Source organism: Condylura cristata, unplaced genomic scaffold (genome assembly GCF_000260355.1).
Source record: "Condylura cristata isolate star-nosed mole 26May11 unplaced genomic scaffold, ConCri1.0 scaffold00017, whole genome shotgun sequence".
NCBI classification, from domain to species: Eukaryota; Metazoa; Chordata; class Mammalia; order Eulipotyphla; family Talpidae; genus Condylura; species Condylura cristata.
This window is the reverse complement of record NW_004567118.1, coordinates 1,488,412-1,510,278: the sequence shown is the minus strand read 5'-3', so window position 1 is coordinate 1,510,278 and position 21,867 is coordinate 1,488,412. Positions and strand designations below refer to the sequence as shown.

Sequence of the window (21,867 nt, the reverse complement as noted above, 5' to 3'; positions counted from 1 at the left end):
TTTGTAAGAAATCTATTCTGAAATACTTCACCTCCAAGTAGTTCAAGGTGAATGAACACACACACACAGAATTACAAAGCAAATGAGGGTGACTTCTTTGTACTATTCTTGCAACTTTTGCCTAGGTTTGAAATTATTCCAAAATGAAGTCCATTTCAAACAGGCAGCACTGGCTCCCTCTACTGCCGAACTCACCAAGGACGTGGTTATTTGATCTTTCAATTCAGAAGTTGCAAGACACTTTGGGCCTTTCAGTTCCAATCTCTAGTTTAGAAAAACCCATTAATATTTAAAGTTCATTTATATGAACATTCTCTCCTCCCTCCCTTTCATTTACATTTATTATTTTATTTTTGTGTTTCCTGAATGACAATGGGTCCTGGAATCCTGAGCTTTGCTGGGACCCATTTTGAGAGCTAATTCTGAATTTTGTTTGCTGCCCTCATCTTGGAGCGAATGTTAAGCTTCAACCTCACACATTTTTAAATTCTCTGGCTCCCAGTTTGCTTGGTACTCTGGGCACTGAGGGGCAAATTAGTGGGGGAAAGGGTGAGTGGGCATCCTGAGAGAACAGAGTGAGACTCACACCCTCAGCAGCATCGATGAAGAGGACCACGCCATCTGAGATGCGCAATCCAGCTGTGACCTCATCAGAAAAGTTCACATGTCCTGAAAAGCAAACACCAAGTTAGTCGTCACCTGTGCAGTGGCAGGATGAGGCACCATGAGCTTGAAGGACATATTGCCCTCCCTTCACACAGAAGCTCAGTCTAATCAGCAGAAAGCAGAGCTCTGTGAGACAGAACACAATAGCTGGCAGGGCAGCGAAGTGTGAGGGGACTGGGCATATGATGGGCAAAAAAGACCAAGCCATCAAAATCCCAATCTCCCAGTTGAAAGCCCTGCCCTGAGCCGGTCTCCTTCGGAGTCAGTCAAAGGGCAAGTGCTACTCCCTCGGTAGCCCTCATATCCATCAGCAACCGCTGTGTCATCCCCAACCCAAGGCCTCCTTCAGCAGACTGAATCGCAGGCCGGGGGCCACGCATGAGCCACCATCGCTTCCCCAGCATCCAGGATTTGGCTGCTACAGGTGAGCATGAGCAAGACTCTCCAGAATTGTGATATACTATAGCAGAGTAAAAAGAGCAAAAGAGAAGGTCTAGGGCCCTCTCTGGTGACGCAGCGGGTTAAAGCACAGCAATGAGAAGCATAAGCCACCTCCGCATGAGTTCGATCCCCGCCTGCCCCGGAGGTGACCACATGGCGCGGCAGACCTCTCCTGGCCCGCCCGCTGCTCCCCTCAGCAGTGTACTTCGTCATCTGCCTGTTTTGCTCCCCATTCTGTCCCTGGTGAATCCTCTCACCCTCCGCATCTCCGGCCTGTACCCCAGTTCTGTATGAATAAATAAATCTTTAAAAAAAAAGAGAAGGTCTAGAGCACAGTACTTGTTAATTAACTAGCCAGAAGCAAAGGAGCTAGTTAAATGTGAAAATTGTCTCAGAGAAGGGAAGGGAATGTAAAAACAAAGCAGTACTGCCCTCCCTGCCCTGTTCTGGAAAGAGTGGACGTGCAAGAGCCAGACAAGATCAAGCCTTGTCCTACCTGGTGTGTCCATGATATTGAAGAGGTAAGATTTTCCTTTGGTATCTGGCAGAACCACTGTCACTGGGGTGCTTTTGATGCCAACACCTCTCTGAAAATCACAAAGAGTGGGGTTGAGGCTGCCTCCTATGCACGAGGGGTTCATTCTGCCCTTGGAGTTTGCCACTTGTTAGTATTTTATGCTAATTTCTGACCTTGGCATGGTGTGTTTTTTCAATCTAGATCTCTAATCAGAATGAAATTGAAGGTAAACTATATTAATAGCATAAGGGGGAGTGATTTAGTTCAAAAGAAAAGAAAGTCACAGGCAAGGAAAGCAATATTAAATCCTAACAGGGAAGCCAGGGCCCTAAAATCTTATCCTTCTCATATACAAAAACAAAAACAGTAACTAAGTATCATATAAGGAAACAACAAAACAGAACAACAACAAAATCAATCTGGTACATTTTAGTGTTTTTAAAATATAAAGTCTATAGCTGGAAATAAGTATTTTAAAAGCTCTGGACAGGGCCCTCCCTGGTGGCACAATGAGTTAGAGCACAGCAGTATGAAGTGATCCACAGCCACTGCAGCACGAGTTTGAACCCTGGCAAGGGAGGTGACCCACACGGTGTGGCAGACCTCTCCTGTCCCAGCTGCTGCTCTTCCTCAGCAGTGTTATTCCAGTAGATCTGCCTATTCTGCTCCCCAGTCTGTCTCCAGTGAATCATCTCACCACCACCCCCACTCACATCTGTGGCCTGTATCCCAGTTCCGTATGCATAAATTAATTTTGAAAATAAATAAATGCTCTGGACAAACAGATATGCACATACATTAATAGCAATAGCTAACTTTTGTTGATTATCATTTGTTAGCACTGTTCAAAGTTCATTTAGTTAACCAGATTTGTATACTTAAGCTCTCCATGTGGTCACTTAAGAGAGAAATAAAGAGAAAAGAGAAGGGTTTGAGGAGAGGGATAAGATCCAGACAGAAACAAAGAACAATTAGTTGGACTGGGACAGACACATGCTTGCTGTTAAGCAGATTTGAGCAAAGACCAGTGAACCCATTTACAAAGAGAAGCTACTCCCAGGAAAAGCTCACATGGCTGGAGTTACCTCACAGGTCTTAAGGATGATGTCATCCTTACAAAATCATGGTGGGCATCTGCATAATGGCACACATATGCCTTGGCACTTGCCCTATTAGGACAAGTTAAATCCAGCTCAAAACAGGAGGGTCCCTGTTTTGAGGGTCAGCTGTCCTTCAATTATAGATCATGGGATGACAGGGAGATAAAGTGAGCGCACCTGGCTCCATTCACGGCCATTAACATTTATCAGGAAAACAAGGTCCAACTGCATCGTAATTCGAGAATGGGAGTGAGGGAGGGGGCTGTACGGACTAAATTATTACAAGGCTCTCCTACATTCACTACAAAACTACTACAGGAGGACCTGGGTGTGCAGTCAGGTTTCCCCATGGACTTGCTTACCTCTTGCTCCGTGAAGAGGATGTCAGTGTAGCACAGCTGGAGAGAATAAGCTGTCATTACCAAGTGAGTCCAGCCTCCTCCCACGCCCAAACCACCAGACGCTTCCCTCACCATCCCCAGCTCAAGGGTTTCTGCTTCAGGAGGAGACTAGATTTAAGACAGCTGGGTGTCCCTACAGAACTTCCAGACAATGAGATCTGGGCCCTCCCAGATGGAAAATGGATGTTTTTGAGGGATAGGATGATCCCTGAAGACCAGGTATGGCTGGAGAGCTAAATCATATCAAATGCACTGAATTCTTAGAGTAGCCAAGGGAGACATATAAGCCTCCATGGAACCCCCACAGGTCAAAACAGTCAATCTGACAGAGATTGAACATTTATTGCACTGAGACTCAGCTACACTTGGCCTCATTCACAGGCATTTAAATTTATCACGAAAACAACCAGGTCAAATTGTATCATATTTCTAGAGTAGACTATTAATACTAAGGAAAGAATAGGCTATAAAAGCCAGGAACAGAGACGGGATCCCAAGTGTAGAAGAGATCATCCAAAAATACTGCAGGTTCATATTCTCTATGCTCCTGAGAAAATCGAAATTATTTTCTCAAAGGTTATTAATAGAGATTACAATTATAAAGCAGCACTTGTAGGCATCGTTATTTATAATGAGTGGGGAGGTTGAAGGAAGGAGGAGAGACATCCCTGTAATATTCTGGATGGTTTGCTCCAAACCCTCAAAAGAATTTTTACTTACATCCTGGTCATAACGCTTTCTGATTTCTGGGTGAGTCTGCTCTATTAAGCAGTCTACAAAACACGTCTGAAAGGGAAGAGAAGGTGAAAACTTGCTTAATAGGAAAATCTTCCCACAATTCCCAACACACCATGTAATTTAGGGATAAGGAGAGGAAGAGGAGAACAAGGAGAACTATGGGCTAGCACAGGATAAACACTGAAGCCACAGGATTTATTTTTAAATGAAAGATGAAATGTTTCTTAGACGAGCATCTCCCCAGAAATGAAAACTAATGAAGCCAGGGTAAGGCTCAGGTCCCCTCTTCTGCCCAGATGCAGACATGAAGTTCAGGCAGGCAAATAGCTTAGCGACAGGTAGTGAGTCGGTGCTCAGGAAAAACCAGGATTTCACCATGTGGTTTCCCAACAGCACGGAGGTCCCCCAAAGTCAGGAGGCCCAGCCTCAAATCTCAACCTGTGACTGAGGACTGAAAAAATGAGGCAGGATGAAGATAAACCCGGTCCCAAAGCAGCTAAAAGTCCTCTCACCTTGCCGTGGTGGAGATGGCCACAAAGGGTCACGTTTCTGATGAGCTCTGAGTTATCCATCAGATCTGCCAAGAAACTGAAGGGGGGCGGGGGAGGGAAAGAGAGAAGGGATGTCGGCAAGCATTTCCAAGTGGGGAGTGGTGAAAGGTGGTTGAGTATTTTTGGCCAGAACAACTTTCAGAACAATAGAGAATGTCCATAGAGCTGTTTTATAGCTACATGGTTCAGATTTTAGAAATGGTACAGACTCATCCAGGAGATAATTCAACCTGTGGAATGTCACGGGATTTCCACAATAAAACAATGAGAATTAAAAGGCAAGCAAGAAGACACAAAACCAAATACCAGAACTCACATACACGAGTACTGTCAGGCTAGTTGCTATCTACTTTATTCCACTGATAGATACCACAGGGACTTAAGATCACCTTGAGATCTTTACATTTGAAATTCTGCCATCAAAGCTAGTAAAATAAGCTTTCAAGAAAACCCCGTCTCATTAATGATGTTGTGCAGAAGACTTCCAATACAATTAAAACGGGAGCAATGTCTTTCTTCCTTATCATCCACATTACTCATGGTGAGTAACCTTCAGATGATGGCTCTTTGGAAAACCAAGTTCTTCAAAGAAAGATTTTTAAAAATCACGACTGAAAACACAGAGGAATATGAAGCAAGTTCTGGAGACAATTGGAAAATGTTTTCAAGAATGTCTGAATGATGGCAGGTGAGCTAACCATTTCAGAAAGGACCCCACTCCCTTGGAGATAGAAGCTTTCAACACAGTTTATGAGACCGACGCGCTGCCTACTGTGCTAAGGAGCAACTTCAACGTATTTTAAGAGATGCACTGTCCAGTAAAGACAAGCACTTTGATATGTGAGGGTGTTACAAGTGCATTTCATCAATCAAAATACTTTCAAAATTTGTCTGCAGTATGAAGAGTCTAAATTATTCTACATCTATGTCTACCTAGTTATGTCCTCCTTTCCGAAACAGAGCTGTAATACGCTCCCAAGCACTTAATAATCTCAGGAGTCAAAAAGGGTCCGTGACCCTGACACTGATAATTACAATATCCATCTCTGTCTCAAAGGTTGGCCTCTACTACCAAGCTAAAAGTTTGGAGGGAGAGAACAGTGAGATATGGCTGACAGTCAAGAGAAGAAAGTTAAGTTGAGCCTAAGGGCCTCTCTGGTGGCATAAGGGCTTAAGTCTCCATGAATCTACTGCACTGCAGCACAAGTTCAATCCCCAGCCAGGGAGCTGACCTACATGGTGCAGCAGACCTCTCCTGTCTCGCCTGCTGCTCCCCTCAGCAGTGTTATTTCAATTCATCTATACCTGTTCTGCTCCCAACTCTATTCTATAGTGAATCCTTTCACCCCCTCACACTTCTGGCCTATATCCCAGCTCTTGTACACATAAATAAATAAATCTTAAAAAAAAAAAAAAAAAAAGATATTCCAGCAGTCAAACAAGCTATAGGAAAATTTCAGCAAATCACAGGGAGAGATTTCTACTTCACAATTCACTGGTATACTTCAACCACAGAGCACCTTCTACACCGCCATGAAAAATGACCCCACACAGTTCATGAAGAGAGGCTGAGAGGCCTTATAACTTACTCCATTTCATACACTGTGACAGGTAATGTCTGCTCCATCAGAGTGAATTTCTTGGTTTTCACTGGCTTAATAATGGGTTCTAGGGAAAAAAATGGTAGTGATGGTCAGGTAGGCATAAAACATAAAAATACAGGGCTCCATTCCATTAGACTGAGCTTTCAGAATGTATGATATATGACATCAATTTGTTATTCTCAAGGCTCACTCATTTTGAGAAAGTCTGGCAATGCTGTTTGGCACAAGACAGTGAAAAGTGTTGAATTACAGACTGAGAAGTTTGTACTTCATTTGGTGGGAGGAAGGGAAAGGGGCTGAATTTAGGTTGAGGTCAATGTCAATTCAAAATTTCTCCTCGCAATTATAAATTTAAAGAAGATCAATGAAAATTATTAAAGTAGAAAGTGAATTTCGTGAGAACTAGTGAGAGTCTGGGATTATTTGGACAGAAACACTTCTTAGCCCAGCAGGAGGACTTAACAGTTTTCAAACATCAAGAGGTATTAGATAAGAAAATAAGTAACACTTAATTGCTCAGTAACAAGTGACAAGTTTTGATAGTTAACTGTATCTCAATCCAGAAATAGTACCTGAAAGCAAACTAATAAAAGAAAACTAATCCACTCACTGAACTTTCAAGATCACTGAGGCTATTAAATGAAGTTTTCGATGTCAACTCCACCTCTCACAGCCCAGTGCCGCCTCCTTACCTGTGAGAGGCTGGGTGTCTTCCTCTTGAACTATGGTTTCCACCTCAGGGCCATACACTTCCTCAGCTGTGGGGTAGTACTTCTTGTCCTCGTGTAGCACCACCTCCATGCCAGGGTGGTCATCATCGTGATCTCCCACGTCATCGTCCTCATCGTCATCATCCATCTAAATGTGAGAGAGGGAAGGAAGGCGTGTGGGAGCCCATCCCTTCCTGCTCACGACTGACTACAACACACGAGTTAAGAGCACACCCTGAGTGACACACGCTGGATTAGCTTCTTAGTTTGAGTTCTGTGCTACAAGTCAGACTGGCATCCCTTTAAGTAGGGAGTCTTCACGAAGAAAAGACTGAGCTATGGCTGTGAACAGCTCTCCAGACTGACACCAGGCTCTTCCTGTTGTGAATGGTGGCACTGTTCACAAGAGGATCAAGATTGGAGAAAATTAATGACTTATTACAATACCCCCTTGGAAGGGAAAAGATAACGTCCTCCAGGGCAGAAAGCCAGGAACCAGAGATAGAAACTGGGAGCAAGCCCATACCTTTAAAACACTGACTGCAAGTCACAGAATTGCTTTCTAACAATACCTTTCTAACAGATCAAAAGCAGGTGTCAGAGAGGATGGAGAGAAACCAGAACCTTAACACTACTGGTGCAGTGACTTTGGAAAACAGTTTGATAAACACAGAGATACTACATGACCTGGTAACTGCACTCCTAGATATGTGTCAAGAAAAATGAAAACTTATGTTCACACAAAAATGCATAAGCCAAAATGTTTAAAACGGCAATTCTCATAATAGTCAATAAGTGGAAACCATCCAAATACCCACCCACTGATGAATAGATAAATGTGACGTATTCATTGAGCGGAATTCTTGGCAATAAAGAAACGAAACACTTCTACCTGCTACAGCACAGATGAACCTTGGAAACAGACACAGAAGACCTTGTATTGTACGATGCTTTTATAGGAAATGTCCAGAACAGGCAAATCTATAGACAGAAAGTAGGCAGGTGGTTGCCAAGGGCTGGTGGGGATAGAATTGGGGGTTTTCTCTTTGGGATGATAAAAACAATCTAAAATTGTTATTATGGTCATATAACTCTGTGACTATCCTAAAGTCAGCAAAATGTATATGCTTAATGGGTACATTATATGGCAGTTTATTTCAATAAAACTGTTAAAAATAACTTTGTAGCCTTTTTTCAATACACAAGTACTTAGAAAACGAACTAGCAAAAAAAAAAAATGTGCAATTTCTGTGTATTTACCCCTTATACTTTCTGATGACTATGTGGTCTAACACCACAGCTTATTTAACCAACCCCCTATTTCCAAAGGTAGAGGTGGCTTCTAATTTCTAGTACCATAAACATCATTACAATAAACCTTTTCATCTGCCCTCCTTCATGAACATCATACATTATCTCTTCAAGATAAATTTCAGAATTCAAAGTGCCAGGCCACAAGGTTTGCAGACTTCCTATGTGCACCCACAGAAACATCTCAGCAATCCACTCACATGGGCAGAGCAGGAGAGCACAGTAAATTCTACAGCTCGACAAGAGGTCGTGTGGCCTGTCGGGCATTTATTCAACTAACATTTAATGAGCCCCTGCCAGGTGCCAGGCACTTCTGGGCACCGCCCTCCCACCCCTCGTGTTTGGAACACCATCCGACGTGAGCTCTCAGGCACTAGTAGTTTTTGTGTCCTAGGTGGGCAGTAACCACCACAGAGCAGACCTGGTGACTAAATTAACTCATGCCCTGGTGACTACTTCTAATAACAGGGCACTCCCTTCCAAGGCAGGTCATTTCCCTGCCAGAAAAAGCCAGCCTCAGTAAATGATTGTAAATTCCACCTCATAAACGAACCCCTTGTCAGAAGCAACACCTTCTGCTAAAAGGTCTTTCAACTAATTCAAAGTGGCTACAATGCCACTCTAGTGGCATCTACTCATCTACTTAGCAGTACTTATTGGGCACTTACAATGAACTATGTACCAGGCACTGTTTGAGGTATTGGTGATGACAGGTAAGCAAACTTCTGGAGGAAGAGAGAGAATAAACTCTACAAATAGCTAGAGAAGAGCTTGGAAGTTACAAGGAAAAAGCAAATGCAGAGGCCCCAAGCCAAGAGCTCATGGGCAACTCTGTGGTTCAGCAGAGTAACCAGTGTGGTGAGAAGGATGGGGAGAACAGTAGAAACTGAGCTCATGTAGGAAGTGATCTTGGGGGAATCATCTAGCTCATTCTAAGTCATCTGATGTTACTTTTACACTAGCGCGGTAGATCTCAACTAGGGACAACCTCCTCTCCTCCCCAAGGAACACTTGGCAACCTGCTAAATATCCTGCAAAGCCCAGGACAGCGCCACAACAAAGAATCATCTAGCCCGGAAGTTGAGAAACCTACTTCAGGAATTCTGAGCAGGAGTGAAATGATCAGACCTGTTTTCAAAGAATCAAAAGGCCCCCAAACTGAGACTACCCAAAAGGAGTATTAATTAGCAGCCACTGCCGTATTTCCGAAAAGAGGTGACAATCGTGGAAGCCTGGACCAGAGGTGGTAGCTGTGAAGGTGGTTAGGAGGCTGGATTCTGAGTATATCCTGAAGGTAGAGTTTTCTAAAGGTTTGGAAGTAGGTGTGAAAAAAACCAGAAAATAACCACAGAATGGCCCTGTCTTGATTGAGATGAGTGACTCTACAGGACCAGGTAGGGGTGGGAAGCGTAGGGGCGGCAGTGTTTAGGTTTTAAATATGCTAAGTTTGAGATGCCCTGTTAGATATCAAGTAGAGATGCCAATTATGAACTTAACGTACAGACCTGAGGTTTAATAAAAAGTCCTCGATTGGCCCTCCCTGGTGGTGCAGCGGGTTAAAGCACGGCACTGAAAGGCTGAAGCCACTTCCGCATGAGATCGATTCCCGCCTGCCCCGAAGGAGACCACATGGCGTGGCAGACCTCTCCTGACCCGCCCGCTGCTCCCCTCGGCAGTGTACTTCGTTGATCTGCCTGTTCTGCTCCCCCCTCTGTCTCTGGTGAAGCCTCTCGCCGCCCTGCACCTCTGGCCTGTACCCCAGTTCTGTATGCATAAATAAATAAATCTTTAAAAAAAAAAAGTCCTCGATTGGAGAGGAAATAAATCTGAGAGCCTCAGTGAATGACAGGTGTCTGACAGACTGGAGATCACCAATGAGTGCAGAGACTGGATAAGGAACAGTTTTGGGGCCTGTGTCAGTGAGATGGGAAGGGACCAGCAAAAACTGAGCAACAGTGAGGGAGGAGGGAAACACAGGTTCTCAGGAAGCCAAGGGACAAGGATAAACTAAGCAAGAAGATATCAGCTATTTCAGGCAGGTCAAGTAAGATGAGGACTGGGCCTGCGGCAGAGGTCACGGGACCGGAGCACTTTTGAGGAACAGGAGAGGCAGAAGGGCAGAACTGGGCTTGAGAAAATGGGAGGTGATCTGGGGACAGCAAATATCAACAGCTCTGCGGAGATGAGTTGCAGGGTACGCAGGGAAAAGCGAGGTAACTGAAGGAGGATGTGAGGTCAAGGTATGACTTTAAGAATAACAGCTTGTCTATAAGCTGACAGAGAGGGTACATGGTGACGCAGGAGGGAAGGGCAGACCAGCTGGGGTGAACATCTGGAGCAGGTGAGAGGGGATGGGTTTCCAGTAGACAAACATAAGCAAATCATCCACCAGGCCGGGAGCGAAGGCGTGCAGCACAGATGCAGGGAGGTGGCAGATGCAGTCCTGAGAGCTTGTTTTCCTTCACACAAACTTCAGTGTGTCAACTTCTTTCCAAATGCATAACAAAAGCTCCAGTAATGAGCCAGCGGCCACCTCCTACCATCGTTATACTCCACTTCTGTAAATACGGCCTAAGATGACAGCGGCTCACTCAGTGGCCAGACACAGCCTGCTGGCAGCTCCAAAATAGCCCTGCAGCTAGTCTTGGGGCTAGACACAGCAGAGGACCCCCAGTGCACTGTCCTCACGCTGCTGAGTGCAGGAGGAAGAAACACGATGACGTAAGTACACAGTGCCATTTGCGGGGTTAATGCACATGCATGCAGGCACGCAACTTTACACACTTTGCAACTCATACCACAAGAAACATTTACTATAGTATGAATATGAGGTTAAAAGGAATCAATAAGTCAAATAAGAACAGAGCCTTGTACACGGAATACCAAGCGACATGAATTGGCCTCACAGCTCTCTGTACTGAGGTGAAAACATTCATACATCCTGCAAGCCTTCTTTTTCTCGTTTTGTTTTCTAACAGCTTCAGTGAGATATTAATTCACATTCACACAATTCACCCTTTGAAAATGCACAATCCATTGGTTTTTAGTACATTCAGAACTGCGTAACCAATCAACTTTGGGTATATCACTTCAAAAGAAACACGCACTTAGGCCATCACTCCCCGATGCAATGCCCTCAACCCACGGAACCAGCAGCCCCTCTCTCTGCGACAGCTCCCCATTCCTCTGGTCTACTCTGATTGTCATTTCGCACATATGCAGCCAGGAATGGCCTGAGGCACTAAGTTAGTATTCCTTAAATGGCACTTGTCCGCCCCTGCTCCACAAATGTATGTCCTTTTTGTACTTCATCTTTGCTGGTAAGCAGTAGGTTCCTGGAGGGCAGGGAGAGAGCCTTGGCTCTCTGCATCATGATTCTTTGCAAATAAGTGTTCCATAAATACTTAATGAATTAATTCTTGGGCCTTATTTAGAGTGGAATTCAAGTTTATTAGGACCACTCTGAATAGATTCCATTATCCAATCTGTTTGCGTCATGTGCAAATTTTATAAACCTCCCTTTTCTTTCTTCACTTAAGTCACTGATAAAAAGGATGAAGAGGACAGGACCCGGGATGAAGCCTGGGGCGCATCACAGAGCTCTGGTGGTGATCCATTAATGACACTCTTTGGGTCCCATTGTTCAATCAGCTGTGATCTCTCCTAACTGTGTCAGGACTTGACCTATATTCTTTCCACAAGGACATCAGATTAAAAGTGTTTATTTTGACAAGAGGACTGATGAGAAATGAGGACCAAGGAGAAGAGCTTTCTATCTACAGGGTTTGAATGAGATCATACTTATGAATTACATATATAATAAAAAAAAATGCTTTTAAAATATTTTTAAAAGGAGAAAAGGAAAGGTTTATTAAATATAAACAGACTTCAAATGCCATGCCCAAGGCAAGATACAGCAGTCCATTGCCGACCCCTGAGAGAAATATAGCTCAATCTAGTAATTGTATCAAGAGAAAATTATTTTAATAAAATTCCTGGCCATCCCTGGTGGTGCAACGGGTTAAAGCGCAGCATTGAGAAGCTAGCTGCAGCTGCTTCAGCACATCCCTGGCCAGGGAGCTGATCCACATGGCGCAGCAGACCTCTCCTGTCTCGCCTGTTGTCCCCTCAGCAGTGAACTTCGTCAGTCTGCCTATTCTGCTCCCTACACTGTCTCTGGTGAATGCTCTTACTGACCCTGCACCTCTGGTCTGTACCCCAGTTTGGTATGCATAAATAAATATTTAGAGATAAAAAAATTAAATTCCTACTAGCTTCCTAAGTGTTCAGAAGCCATGTGTTTTATTTTTTAAAGATTTATTTATTTATGCATACCGAACTGGGGCACAGGCCAGAGATGCAGGGAGGTGAAAGGATTCACCAGAGACAAAGTGGGGAGCAGAAAAGGGAGACATACTAAAGTACACAGCTGAGGCGAACAATGGGTGGGTCAGGAGAGGTCTGCTGTGCCATGTGGGTCACCTCCTGGCTGGGGATCCAAACTCATGGCTTCAGAGGACCCCAAAACCCACGTGTTTTAAATTGTGTTTTCTAAATTCACCACAGAGGCACACCACACCACTAGTCTGTAGTTTTTGCAATGCCTTATTTCCACCTTTGATGAGGTGCCTGATTCACTTTCTGGTCACCCCTCCACTTTTTACAGATGACCACAGTGGTGCTCAGCTACCTCTGCAACCCTTCCCCACCACCCACTCAGGGTAGTTTTCATCTGGGCCTGAAGGTTAGTATACACCTAAAACTGCAAGAACTCTTTTTACCTCACCAAAACAGTTTCAGTTTTATTTTTCCAGTGTTACTTATATTTTTTCTGGCTTGAAGGACATTTTTCCGGAGGGGAGAAGCCAGGTGCCCGCCAAGGGCTTCTGCTCTGCTTTCCTGCTGCCCTACTAATAGTAGACTTCCACTGATAAGCAGCGGGCCTTCTGGCGTCTTGTTCACAACATTGTTCTGAACAATGCTAAGACATCAAAGTTACGTTTGGTGTCTTTCTCAGCCTCAAATTATTTTGGCTGTCACACTGCACACTCTTCTGGAAGGGAGTCATAGGGACCTGCACCCTCCCTTTCCATTGCTTTTATGCAGCTTTCAAAGGCTGAGCTCATGAGGAAGTTCCCAATGAGCTGCACTTGGAAAAGTCGAGCACCTTTCCTACGCTGGAATTATTTATGATGTTCAAAAGGCACTTCAGGCAAATGGAAGAGGAGCCACGACCAGATTCTGCCATGCCAAGGAAACGGCCTTATGTTCTCTTTTGGAACTTCAGTAGCTAAGCTTTCTTAGGGGCAACATAAGCCCCCAATGAGTCATTTTATGAAAAGGTCCAGATTAGAGATGAACATGGGGTACTATGGGAAAAAAGAGGGCTGAGTACCTTATTGGCTCTTACAAAAGGGGAGAAAAAAGAAACACATTTGTTTTACCTCATCAAGATCTTTAGTCTCTCTGCCCAGTTCATCATCATCTTCATCAGAATCCAGTTCTGGTCCAATGTAATTCCCAAACTCATCATATAAGTCTGTATCCATGATGCTAAAATTCAAGAAGAGAAGTGTTAGACTCTGGCAAGGTGATCGAGGCCTCTACATGACCCCTGCTTTATGGCTGACCATATCCAAATCTCCTCTCCAATTACATCAGACGGACCACCCTCAAGTCTTATACTTTTCATTCCTCTGTTCTACTCACTATTCATAGACTCTTTTCTCATTTTTTTAATACTAAAAATTTTTTAAAAAAAGATTTATTTATGCATACAAAAACTGAGGTGTAGGCCAGAGGTGTAATGAGTCAGAGGAGTGATAAGGAGAGACAGACTGGGGAGCAAAACAGGCAGATGGTCTGAAATATACTGCTGAGGGGAGCAGTGGGGAGACAGGAGAGGTCTGCTGCACCATGTTGGTCAGCTCCCTGGCCAGGCATCAAACCCATGTTGCAGTGGCTGAGGATAGCTTCATAGTGCTGAGATTTAACCCCTTGTGCTACCATGAAGGCCCTAGTACTAAAAAAAAAAAAAAAATTAATAACAGAAACAGAAAGTTGTAATAACAGTACACATAATTCTTTTATGTACTTAATACACCCTAATACTGCAGGAATCGGTAGACTAGGGCCTTTGGTTAAATCCAACTGTTTGTTTTCACTCAGCCCTCAAACTAAGAATACCTTATATATTTTTAAATAGTTGAAAAAAAGTCAAAGTACACAAGAATAATGCAATTAAAATTCCAGTGTCCCTGAAAACAACTTTATTGAAATACAGCTGTGCTTGTTCATTTATATACTCAGTGGCTGCTAGCTCACTCTAACACTGCAACAGCAGAGATGAGTAGCTGCAACTGAGACCATGAGGCCCACAAAGTCTAAAATATTTACTAGAAGTTCCTTAGTAAAAAGTCCGCCTACCTGTGCTCATCTGTTTGTGCGTGTGATTTCTATAATTAAGAACATTCTCTTACATAATCATAATACAATCACAAAATGATAACGACCCAGTATGAACAGCCAATGCAGACTTCCATCAAGCCTCACAAACTGTTCCAATGATGTCCTGACTGCAAAGGATCCAATCCAGGATCATTCAGCTGTCCCTTCAGTCACTTTCCATCTAGAACTGATCCTTAATCTTTCCCTGGCTTTTATGAATTGACGCTCTTGAAGTTCACAGGCTAGTTAAGTGAGCAGATGTCCCTTAATGTGGGTTTGTCTGATATCCCTCATGATTAGATTCCGGTTACATTTCTTGGGGGAGTATCACAAAAGGGATGCTGTGTTCTTTTCAGTGCATCCCTCTTATCAGGTGGTCCATGATTTTAATTGAATCCACTGGTGGTGATGTTAACTCAACCCTTTGATTATGGTGATGTCTACTGGGCTTTTCCACTATAAAGTTACCTGTTTCCTCTTTTAATTTACAACCTATAGTGCCACTTCAATTATCGAAACTATTCAAAATGAGTGTTCAAATGCCACATCCTTTAAGCTTCCCTAGACTCTTAATTCCTCACTCCTCTTCTCTCCTATAGTCTTTTGCACCTTTATCACTTCTGATACGTCTTGAGCGGCAGTTAATTATACTAGTTACCCTTACCAACAAGTAATAAATAACAGGCCAGAGCATGGATTAAGGGCCTGGGTTTGGAGTTGGAAGACAGATTTGAGTGCTAACTTTGTCACTTAACAACTATAGAACATTCAGTAGGTTACTGCATCTCTTCAAATCTGTTTCTTAAATTAACCCCCATTGCATAAAAGGTCATGGGAGCAAAATAGTCTGTGTAAAGAGCTTATCACAGTCCCAGGTTTAATAAATGTTAGCAGGCATCGTTTGGGGGGACATTTTTGAATAAAGATACCCTATGTTCTTTGCGCTCAACGACCAGTGTCAGAACCTTGCAACAGAAGAAACTGAATACATGCTAACTGAATAGAATAGTTTAGGGAAACTGGTATTTCTTGCTACACACCTTCCACATCTCACAGTGCCACCTCTTCAGTGCTGATTGTAAATAGTGAATTGGGCGTTCTGAGGGCTAGTAACTAAATGCAAATTACTACAGAAACTTTCATTCGCACACTGTTTTTACTTCCAAAAAAGCTATCAGATCTGTGCTCACTTCATTCTCCCAAGATCCCAAGGGACTGCAGAAATGAGTGGAAGGCTGTCTGAGGAACAGACCAAGATCTTTTCCGCTTCAGGGGCAGTGTATCCGTTATCCTTCCTGAAATACACTTTCCTTTGGACATGTATTCTCTGTTCCTTCATTTCACTCAGGTCTCTACTAAAAATGTGTCACTTTCTCTGAGAAGCGTCCCTGCCCCTCTTAAAAAAAATAAGCCCCCACCACACAGGTTCTCCAGCCACCAGTGATAATAAAACTGTTTCGCAGTTTTATTATCACTAACCTTTACCACTAGTTAACATGTAAACTATTCATATGTCTACTGTGATCTCCACAATTTCAGAAAAGACTTTGTTTACTTAGGACAGAGCCTGGCATTTCTGAATGAGCCAACAAGACAGAGGAGAGGCGGACTTGCCCAGGGGCACACAACTACTGATTTTCAGGAACATTCCTCCTTGCAGGTTTCCGCGGTAGCGCGGGTTTTCAAAGGACCGCGGAGTAAGAACTGAGGGACTCGGCAGGCTCAGAGAGGTGGCGGTGGCATAGACAGAAGAGGCACGAGAGAGGGAAATGGACAGTAGGAGCACGCTCCCTGCCAAGGGAAGGGATTTCACGGATGAACAATATCGAGGGGACCCGGGAGTTGAGGGGTGAGAGGTGAAGGGGGAGGGGGAGTTCCTACAGCTCCCGCTCTACGAACTGCTTCCTCCAAATGAGATTTTGCTTATTTTCCCACACCGTCCGAAGCACCCTTCCCTACTCGTAGGCCCACGCCAGCTCACCTCCCGCCCGTTCAATCAAAAGCTCCAAGTCCGCCGCGCGAGACCGCGATTCCGCTCCACGCCGAGACACCGCCTGCGCCCGCCGTGTGGAAGGACCCCGCGACGCCGCCGTCGCGTTTCTGCCCGGAGGACAGCCCTCTGCCTCTGCCTGAGTACCAAATCGGGGGAACGAGGACCGCGGACCCAGGAGCCGACAAAGTGGGTCCCTAAACCTAGGCGAGAGCTGCTTCAAAGAGGCCGGAGAAGTCAAGAATTTGATCAGGCGCCTCGGACACCTGGAAAGGGGCCTTCAGTCCGATCACGTGACACGCTGTTGTCGCGTTTGCATGGCAACCACAGCTGTGGGGCAGTCTGTCCTGGCTTTTTAAGTGCTCCCCAAAGAAAACAAGGGAACCCAGGTCTGGGTTGTTGGGATGAAGGTCAGGGGTGAAGGTCGTGGGGCGGAAGGGTTAATTGTTCTATTTATTCAGTGACTGGGGAGGGGCCAGAATTGGACAGGATCCAGGACACCTGAGTTTAGTTCTTCACCAGACCAGTTCCCTTCTTGGTGTTCTGTTTTCCCACATCGGGGTAAAGGGGACAGGCCATAGGATTGGCTGCACATTTTTTACCTTAGGCCTTTGATGATGGCTCCACCACAAAATCTAGCTCAACACATCAGGAGAAATTCAAAGAGATCGCAGCAAGTAGATGTCAGAACCAAATCTAGAATTTAGGTGATCCCACCGCAGAAAAGGTCGGTTGACCTCAGATTTGAGGAGCAGGAGTGGTTGCCTACGTATTTAAGTCCCTGTGCACCAGCCCTGGACTGGACAGAGGAATTCGGGGACAGAGGTCATTGAGCCATTTCTACTTGCTACTTGATTGCTACCATTGCTACTTCTACTTGATTTCCTGCTCAGTGATTGAATCTGGTTTGGGCAAAAACTATGGTTCCCTATTAAAGACATTTAATGATCAGTGAAATTTACCTTGGACTCAAGGTAGCTAATAATAGTTCTGCTTGTATGTGAGATCCTCTATCACAACAACTTTTATAGAGTGAATCCAAATGGAAGATTGAAGGGACTGAACTCTGAGAGCCAAATGCCTCCTCACCCAAAGCACAAAAATAAAAATATGTCCAGAGGTAGAGAACAAAATTAAGACAAGGATCAAAACCGAAAGTAGGATTCTATTTTCAGTGACAACTCTTAAGCAAGTTCTTGCTTTACAACTCAGCTCATTTCCATAGCAAACCAGATTTTTCTAAGACCTCTACCAAAAGTGCTTTGGAGTTCTTTTGTGGCCTGGCAAAGAATTCAGATGGGCCCTTCTCCTTGATATTAACCCTTTGACTGATGTCCACTTCCTTGCCTTCCCAGACTCAGACCATGGAAAGGAAACACACCATTGACTTCAAGGCTTTAGAGAAAGAGCTGCAGGCTGCACTTGCTGCTGATGAGAAGTACAAACGGGAGAATGCTGCCAAGTTCCGGGCAGTGGAACAGAGGGTGGCTTCCTACGAGGAGTTCAGGTTAACAGTGCTGTTTTTCTCAGACCCTCCTGTTATGGTGCACCATAGTGGATGAGAGCATGTGCTTTGAAGTTGGACAATTCTGGCATCAGTCCTGGCCCTACCCTCACTATCTGTGTGCTCTTGTGCAAGTTATTTAAACTCTCTGAGCTTCTATTCTGCCTCTGTAAATGAGAATGACTGTCATAATTAAATGAAGTTTCTGAGCATAATGGCAGATACTCAATGGGAAGAACTCATAAGCTGTAAGCTAGTGTTGCTATTGTTATTGTTTTTATTATCATCATATTGTCCTGAAAAAAGTTTCAGTCTATAAGATGCAAGGCCCAGTCATCTTAAACCCACAGACAACATGAAGCGCTTCCCTCAATCTGAGCTTTGTCCACAGGGGAATTGTCCTTGCATCACATCTGAAGCCACTGGAGCGGAAGGACAAGATAGGAGGAACAATGGCTGTGCCCTGGAATTGTTACAGTACTCAGGGAAAGACCTCCCAGGATGAGATGACTGAAATCTCCCAGGTAGGTGAAGTCCAGCCTCTCCAGCCCAGCAGAACTTTGTGCTCTAAACCTCCAATCTTGACTTCTTTCAACACATACCTCTTCCTTACTTCTCACATTAAGCTGCAATCCCAGAGGGAAAAAAAAGCAGCTGATGATGAGGCTGAGTTGGAGCAAGTCAGAAAGGTGGGCCAGCCAGATCCCGTCAGTCAATCTGGGTTAGATTTGGTTTATTTTTGCCTCCAGGTTATATGGAATGGCTCTGTAATAATGTTGGGAGGGCGATCCAGGCTGTCATACTCTGAAAACTCACCTTGGGCTCCTTACTCTCTTCCTGAACTTTCTAATCATCCTCTCCACCCTGCTCAGAGTTCAGCCTGACTTACCTCTGTAAAGCAAGGTTGTGTCCACCTGCATCAGGAGGAAAATCCTGGTATAAGGGAGATTCTCAACTCATGGCCAGAATTCCTTGGGACCCTTTTCCCCTGTCCCACTCCTAAGTCCCCATCTGAAATTGAGGCCCAGAAGGATAGTTGCTTTCCCAGAGCTCAGAGTGCAGTACAGAGCTCAGATGAAAACCCACAGGCTCCCCTCAATCTCATCTCCCTCTCCTTCCCTGCAATCCAGGAGAAAACCCTCCTCCAGCCTGAGACCTCAGCAGAGTTCTACCGTGACTGGCGACGACATTTGCGGAGTGGACCAGAGCGCTACCAGGCCCTGGTACAACTCGGGGGTCCAAAGCTGGGCCGCCTCTTCCAGACAGATGTGGGGTTTGGACTCCTAGGGGAGCTACTGGTGGCCCTGGCTGATCATGTGAAGCCAACAGACCGGTCTGTGGTGCTGGGCATCCTGGACAGTCTGGCCAGCACAGGGCGCTTCCCCTTAAACCTGAGCCTACTGAGCCACGTGGAGAGACAGAGCTGCAGAGAATTGTTTCAGAAGCTGCAGGCCATGAGCGCCCCCAGACCTCAGCAAGGTGGGCTTGGTCCTGAGCAACCTGGTGCACCCCAGGGGGAGGAGAGGCTGCTGCAAGAACTGCGAGGGCTGTACCAAGTGGACTGACAGGACCGGCTACGTCGGTGCCCCCAGAGTCACAGGAAGCATTTTTTGTTTGCGGCTGGCGGCTCTGCAGAACTGTAATGACGTGCCCAGCCCACCCTCCCTTGTCAGCCTGAAAGTTTCAGAGCCAACGCAGGAATCAAATCCTCCCGCACTCCTCCACTTCTGAACTGTGTGGTTCCACGGCGTGGCAAAGGGCCCAAGCGCTCGAGCAGCTTTGTTCCCACCCTTAGCCAGCCAGCCCTCCAGCCCTGGCCTGAGCCTCGCGTTCTTCCCCCACCAGTTGCTGGCCATACCAGTTACAGCCTCCACGCCAAAGACTGAAAAAGCACGTTGTTATTCTCCCATGGTAAACAAATATTGATCTCTAGAGCTCTTGCTAAGAGTCCTTTTTGAAAAAAGAACATATATAACCCCTAAACAACGGGTGGACACGTAACAAGCAAATGATCAAATGCCACCTTCTTCGAGGTGCAATATTCTCCCCCAGGGATTGAGCTCCTGCGCCAGTTGGGCCTGAGAAGGCCCCCGGGGCATCAGCTTGAGTCCCGTCTGGCCCCCCACCCCACCCCCGGGCTCCTTCAGATGTGCAGGCACAGTTTCCTCCGCTCCCTGGACTCAGCAGGAAGAGCTTTCCGCTGCAGCAGAGGCAGGGCCTGCATCTGGGCTGGCCCCTCTCCGCACACCTGGGCCCCTGCTTCTCATTTGGATTTCCTATGCCCCATTCTTGGGCAAGTGCCAGTGTTCTAGAAAGGGGAGAGGGGGCCAAGTTCTAGAATGTTTTTCCCTCTAGGTCACCCCTGGAACATTAGAAGGAGCTTGTACATCACCTGGGAATAAATTGCCAAATGTTTGACTGATTCCCACAGGTTGTCGCCTCTTTGCCTGCCTGCTCATCCTCCCCTCACAGAGATGCCTCCCCCCGCGGTGGTTTCTAAGACTCCATAGACCCCTAGTGACTTTTCCCTCTTGCCGTCATGAACCTGGCCCACACCGCTGTGCTCCTGTGGGTATGGGGGAGCCTCCAGGCCTTTGAAATCGTGGAGAAGGAGAACATCTTTCAGAAGACCCCCTGCCCAGCTTTCCTGTTATTTGACAACGCGGCCTACCTGGCTGACATGAGCTTCGAGCTCCCTTGCCACTGCAAGCCGGAGGAGGTGTCCGCCGTTGTCTGGTACTACCAGGAACACCTGGGCAGCAGCCACACAAAGGTGCTGACAGACTTCGATGGGCGGATGCTGACCGAGGCAACCCAGGTGCGTGTGGGCAGCGACATGCTGGTCCGCTTCAGCATCCGCATGTTCAACCTCTTGGTCTTCCGGGCTCAGCCTGAGGACTCGGGCTTGTATTTTTGCGGCAGCAGGAAGGGGGACTACTTTTATGCCTATGATGTGGACATTCAGAGCAATAAGAGAGTACTGGCCACCTTCCAAGACGAGGGTCAGGAGCCCTTTGAAGACCAGTACAGCGGGAAACTCCACATCTTCACCACCTTCTGGGAGTGGACCCCCTGCGACCGCTGTGGGGTACGTGGGGAGCAGTGGCGCATCGGCCTCTGCTATGTGAAGAGTCCGGGCCTCTCCCCCCGCTTCCGTAATACTCTACCACAGGTAGTCTCCTGTGGCTCTCGGGCTGTGCCGAGGACGCTTCAGGCCAAGACCAAGAACCACCCACCCGAGGTGCTGATTCGGAGCTGCATGGTGGCCTGTGAGAAGGAGAAGGAGAAGTCGGCCAAGAAGCCAGTGTTCTCCATCTTCAACTATGTGTCCAAAGTGGGCAGCCAGCCCTGGGTGCCCCAGGTACCCATTCAGTTCCACCAACAGATGCTGGGCCATGGACTCATCATCTCCTGTCCCGGGGCTCGGCCGGAGCACGCCGTGGCCTGGGACAAGGACCAGCAGTACCTCTATCGCACAGAGTTCCTGAAGGGCGTCAACAAGTCCATGAGGGTGTTCATCGACCATGGCAACCACCTTCACATCCGCTTTGCCCAGCTGGATGACCGGGGCATCTACTATTGCTGGCGGCAAGGGGTGAAGGTCGCTGGGTTCCGACTGGGCATGACATCTCGAGGGAAATACCAGGCCTCTCTGTCCGACCCTGAAACTCGCTCTGCTATGACTCTCACCCTGATGGGCTACCTGCTCGTCACAGCTCTCTTTGTCACTATTCACCTCTGCCTTTGCTGCAATTACTGGTTTTCCTGCTGTCCTAGTTTTGGCTCTAATATTCCTCTTCCTGGGCGCTGAAGACCAGTTGTACTTACGTGTGTTTGTTAAATGACACCCAGGACGTCAGGCTGGGATATGTGGCAATGGGTATGGA

The 21,867-nt window shown here is 46.1% G+C and overlaps 3 protein-coding genes across 3 annotated transcripts in view; 2 read left to right on the top strand and 1 right to left on the bottom strand.

Annotated features, from left to right (window-relative positions):
- Positions 1-16,553, bottom strand: part of EFTUD2 (elongation factor Tu GTP binding domain containing 2) — a 32,866-nt gene extending 16,313 nt beyond the window's left edge. Inside the window, exons 1-9 of the mRNA XM_004684077.2 lie at positions 16,468-16,553; positions 13,484-13,592; positions 6,711-6,876; positions 6,004-6,082; positions 4,376-4,451; positions 3,846-3,911; positions 3,087-3,122; positions 1,604-1,694; positions 587-669 (exon numbers count right to left, since the gene is read on the bottom strand). Of these exons, the coding sequence (XP_004684134.1) occupies positions 587-669; positions 1,604-1,694; positions 3,087-3,122; positions 3,846-3,911; positions 4,376-4,451; positions 6,004-6,082; positions 6,711-6,876; positions 13,484-13,588 (702 nt within the window). The 5' untranslated portion in view covers positions 13,589-13,592; positions 16,468-16,553. The remainder of the gene's footprint in view (positions 1-586; positions 670-1,603; positions 1,695-3,086; positions 3,123-3,845; positions 3,912-4,375; positions 4,452-6,003; positions 6,083-6,710; positions 6,877-13,483; positions 13,593-16,467) is intronic.
- A 248-nt stretch (positions 16,554-16,801) lies between these two features.
- Positions 16,802-19,219, top strand: CCDC103 (coiled-coil domain containing 103). Its single transcript, XM_012726165.1, has 4 exons — positions 16,802-16,865; positions 17,832-17,983; positions 18,372-18,508; positions 19,114-19,219. Exons 2-4 carry the CDS (start codon positions 17,841-17,843, stop codon positions 19,131-19,133), a joined length of 300 nt encoding a protein of 99 aa, XP_012581619.1. The 5' UTR covers positions 16,802-16,865; positions 17,832-17,840; the 3' UTR covers positions 19,134-19,219.
- A 1,005-nt stretch (positions 19,220-20,224) lies between these two features.
- LOC101634771 (Ig-like V-type domain-containing protein FAM187A) lies at positions 20,225-21,814 on the top strand. Its single transcript, XM_004684933.2, has one exon. The coding sequence runs from the start codon at positions 20,520-20,522 to the stop codon at positions 21,789-21,791; it is 1,272 nt and encodes a 423-aa protein (XP_004684990.1). The 5' UTR covers positions 20,225-20,519; the 3' UTR covers positions 21,792-21,814.
- Positions 21,815-21,867: the final 53 nt, after the last annotated feature.

Bases quoted from the DNA above. Each gene is read 5' to 3' on its own strand.
- CCDC103 (XM_012726165.1), top strand. From the start codon at position 17,841: ATGGAAAGGAAACACACCATTGACTTCAAGGCTTTAGAGAAAGAGCTG. The intron at 17,984-18,371 runs GTTAACAGTGCT...CTTTGTCCACAG, and splicing joins GCTTCCTACGAGGAGTTCAG to GGGAATTGTCCTTGCATCAC. The intron at 18,509-19,113 runs GTGAAGTCCAGC...GCAATCCAGGAG, and splicing joins GACTGAAATCTCCCAGGTAG to AAAACCCTCCTCCAGCCTGA.
- LOC101634771 (XM_004684933.2), top strand. From the start codon at position 20,520: ATGAACCTGGCCCACACCGCTGTGCTCCTGTGGGTATGGGGGAGCCTC.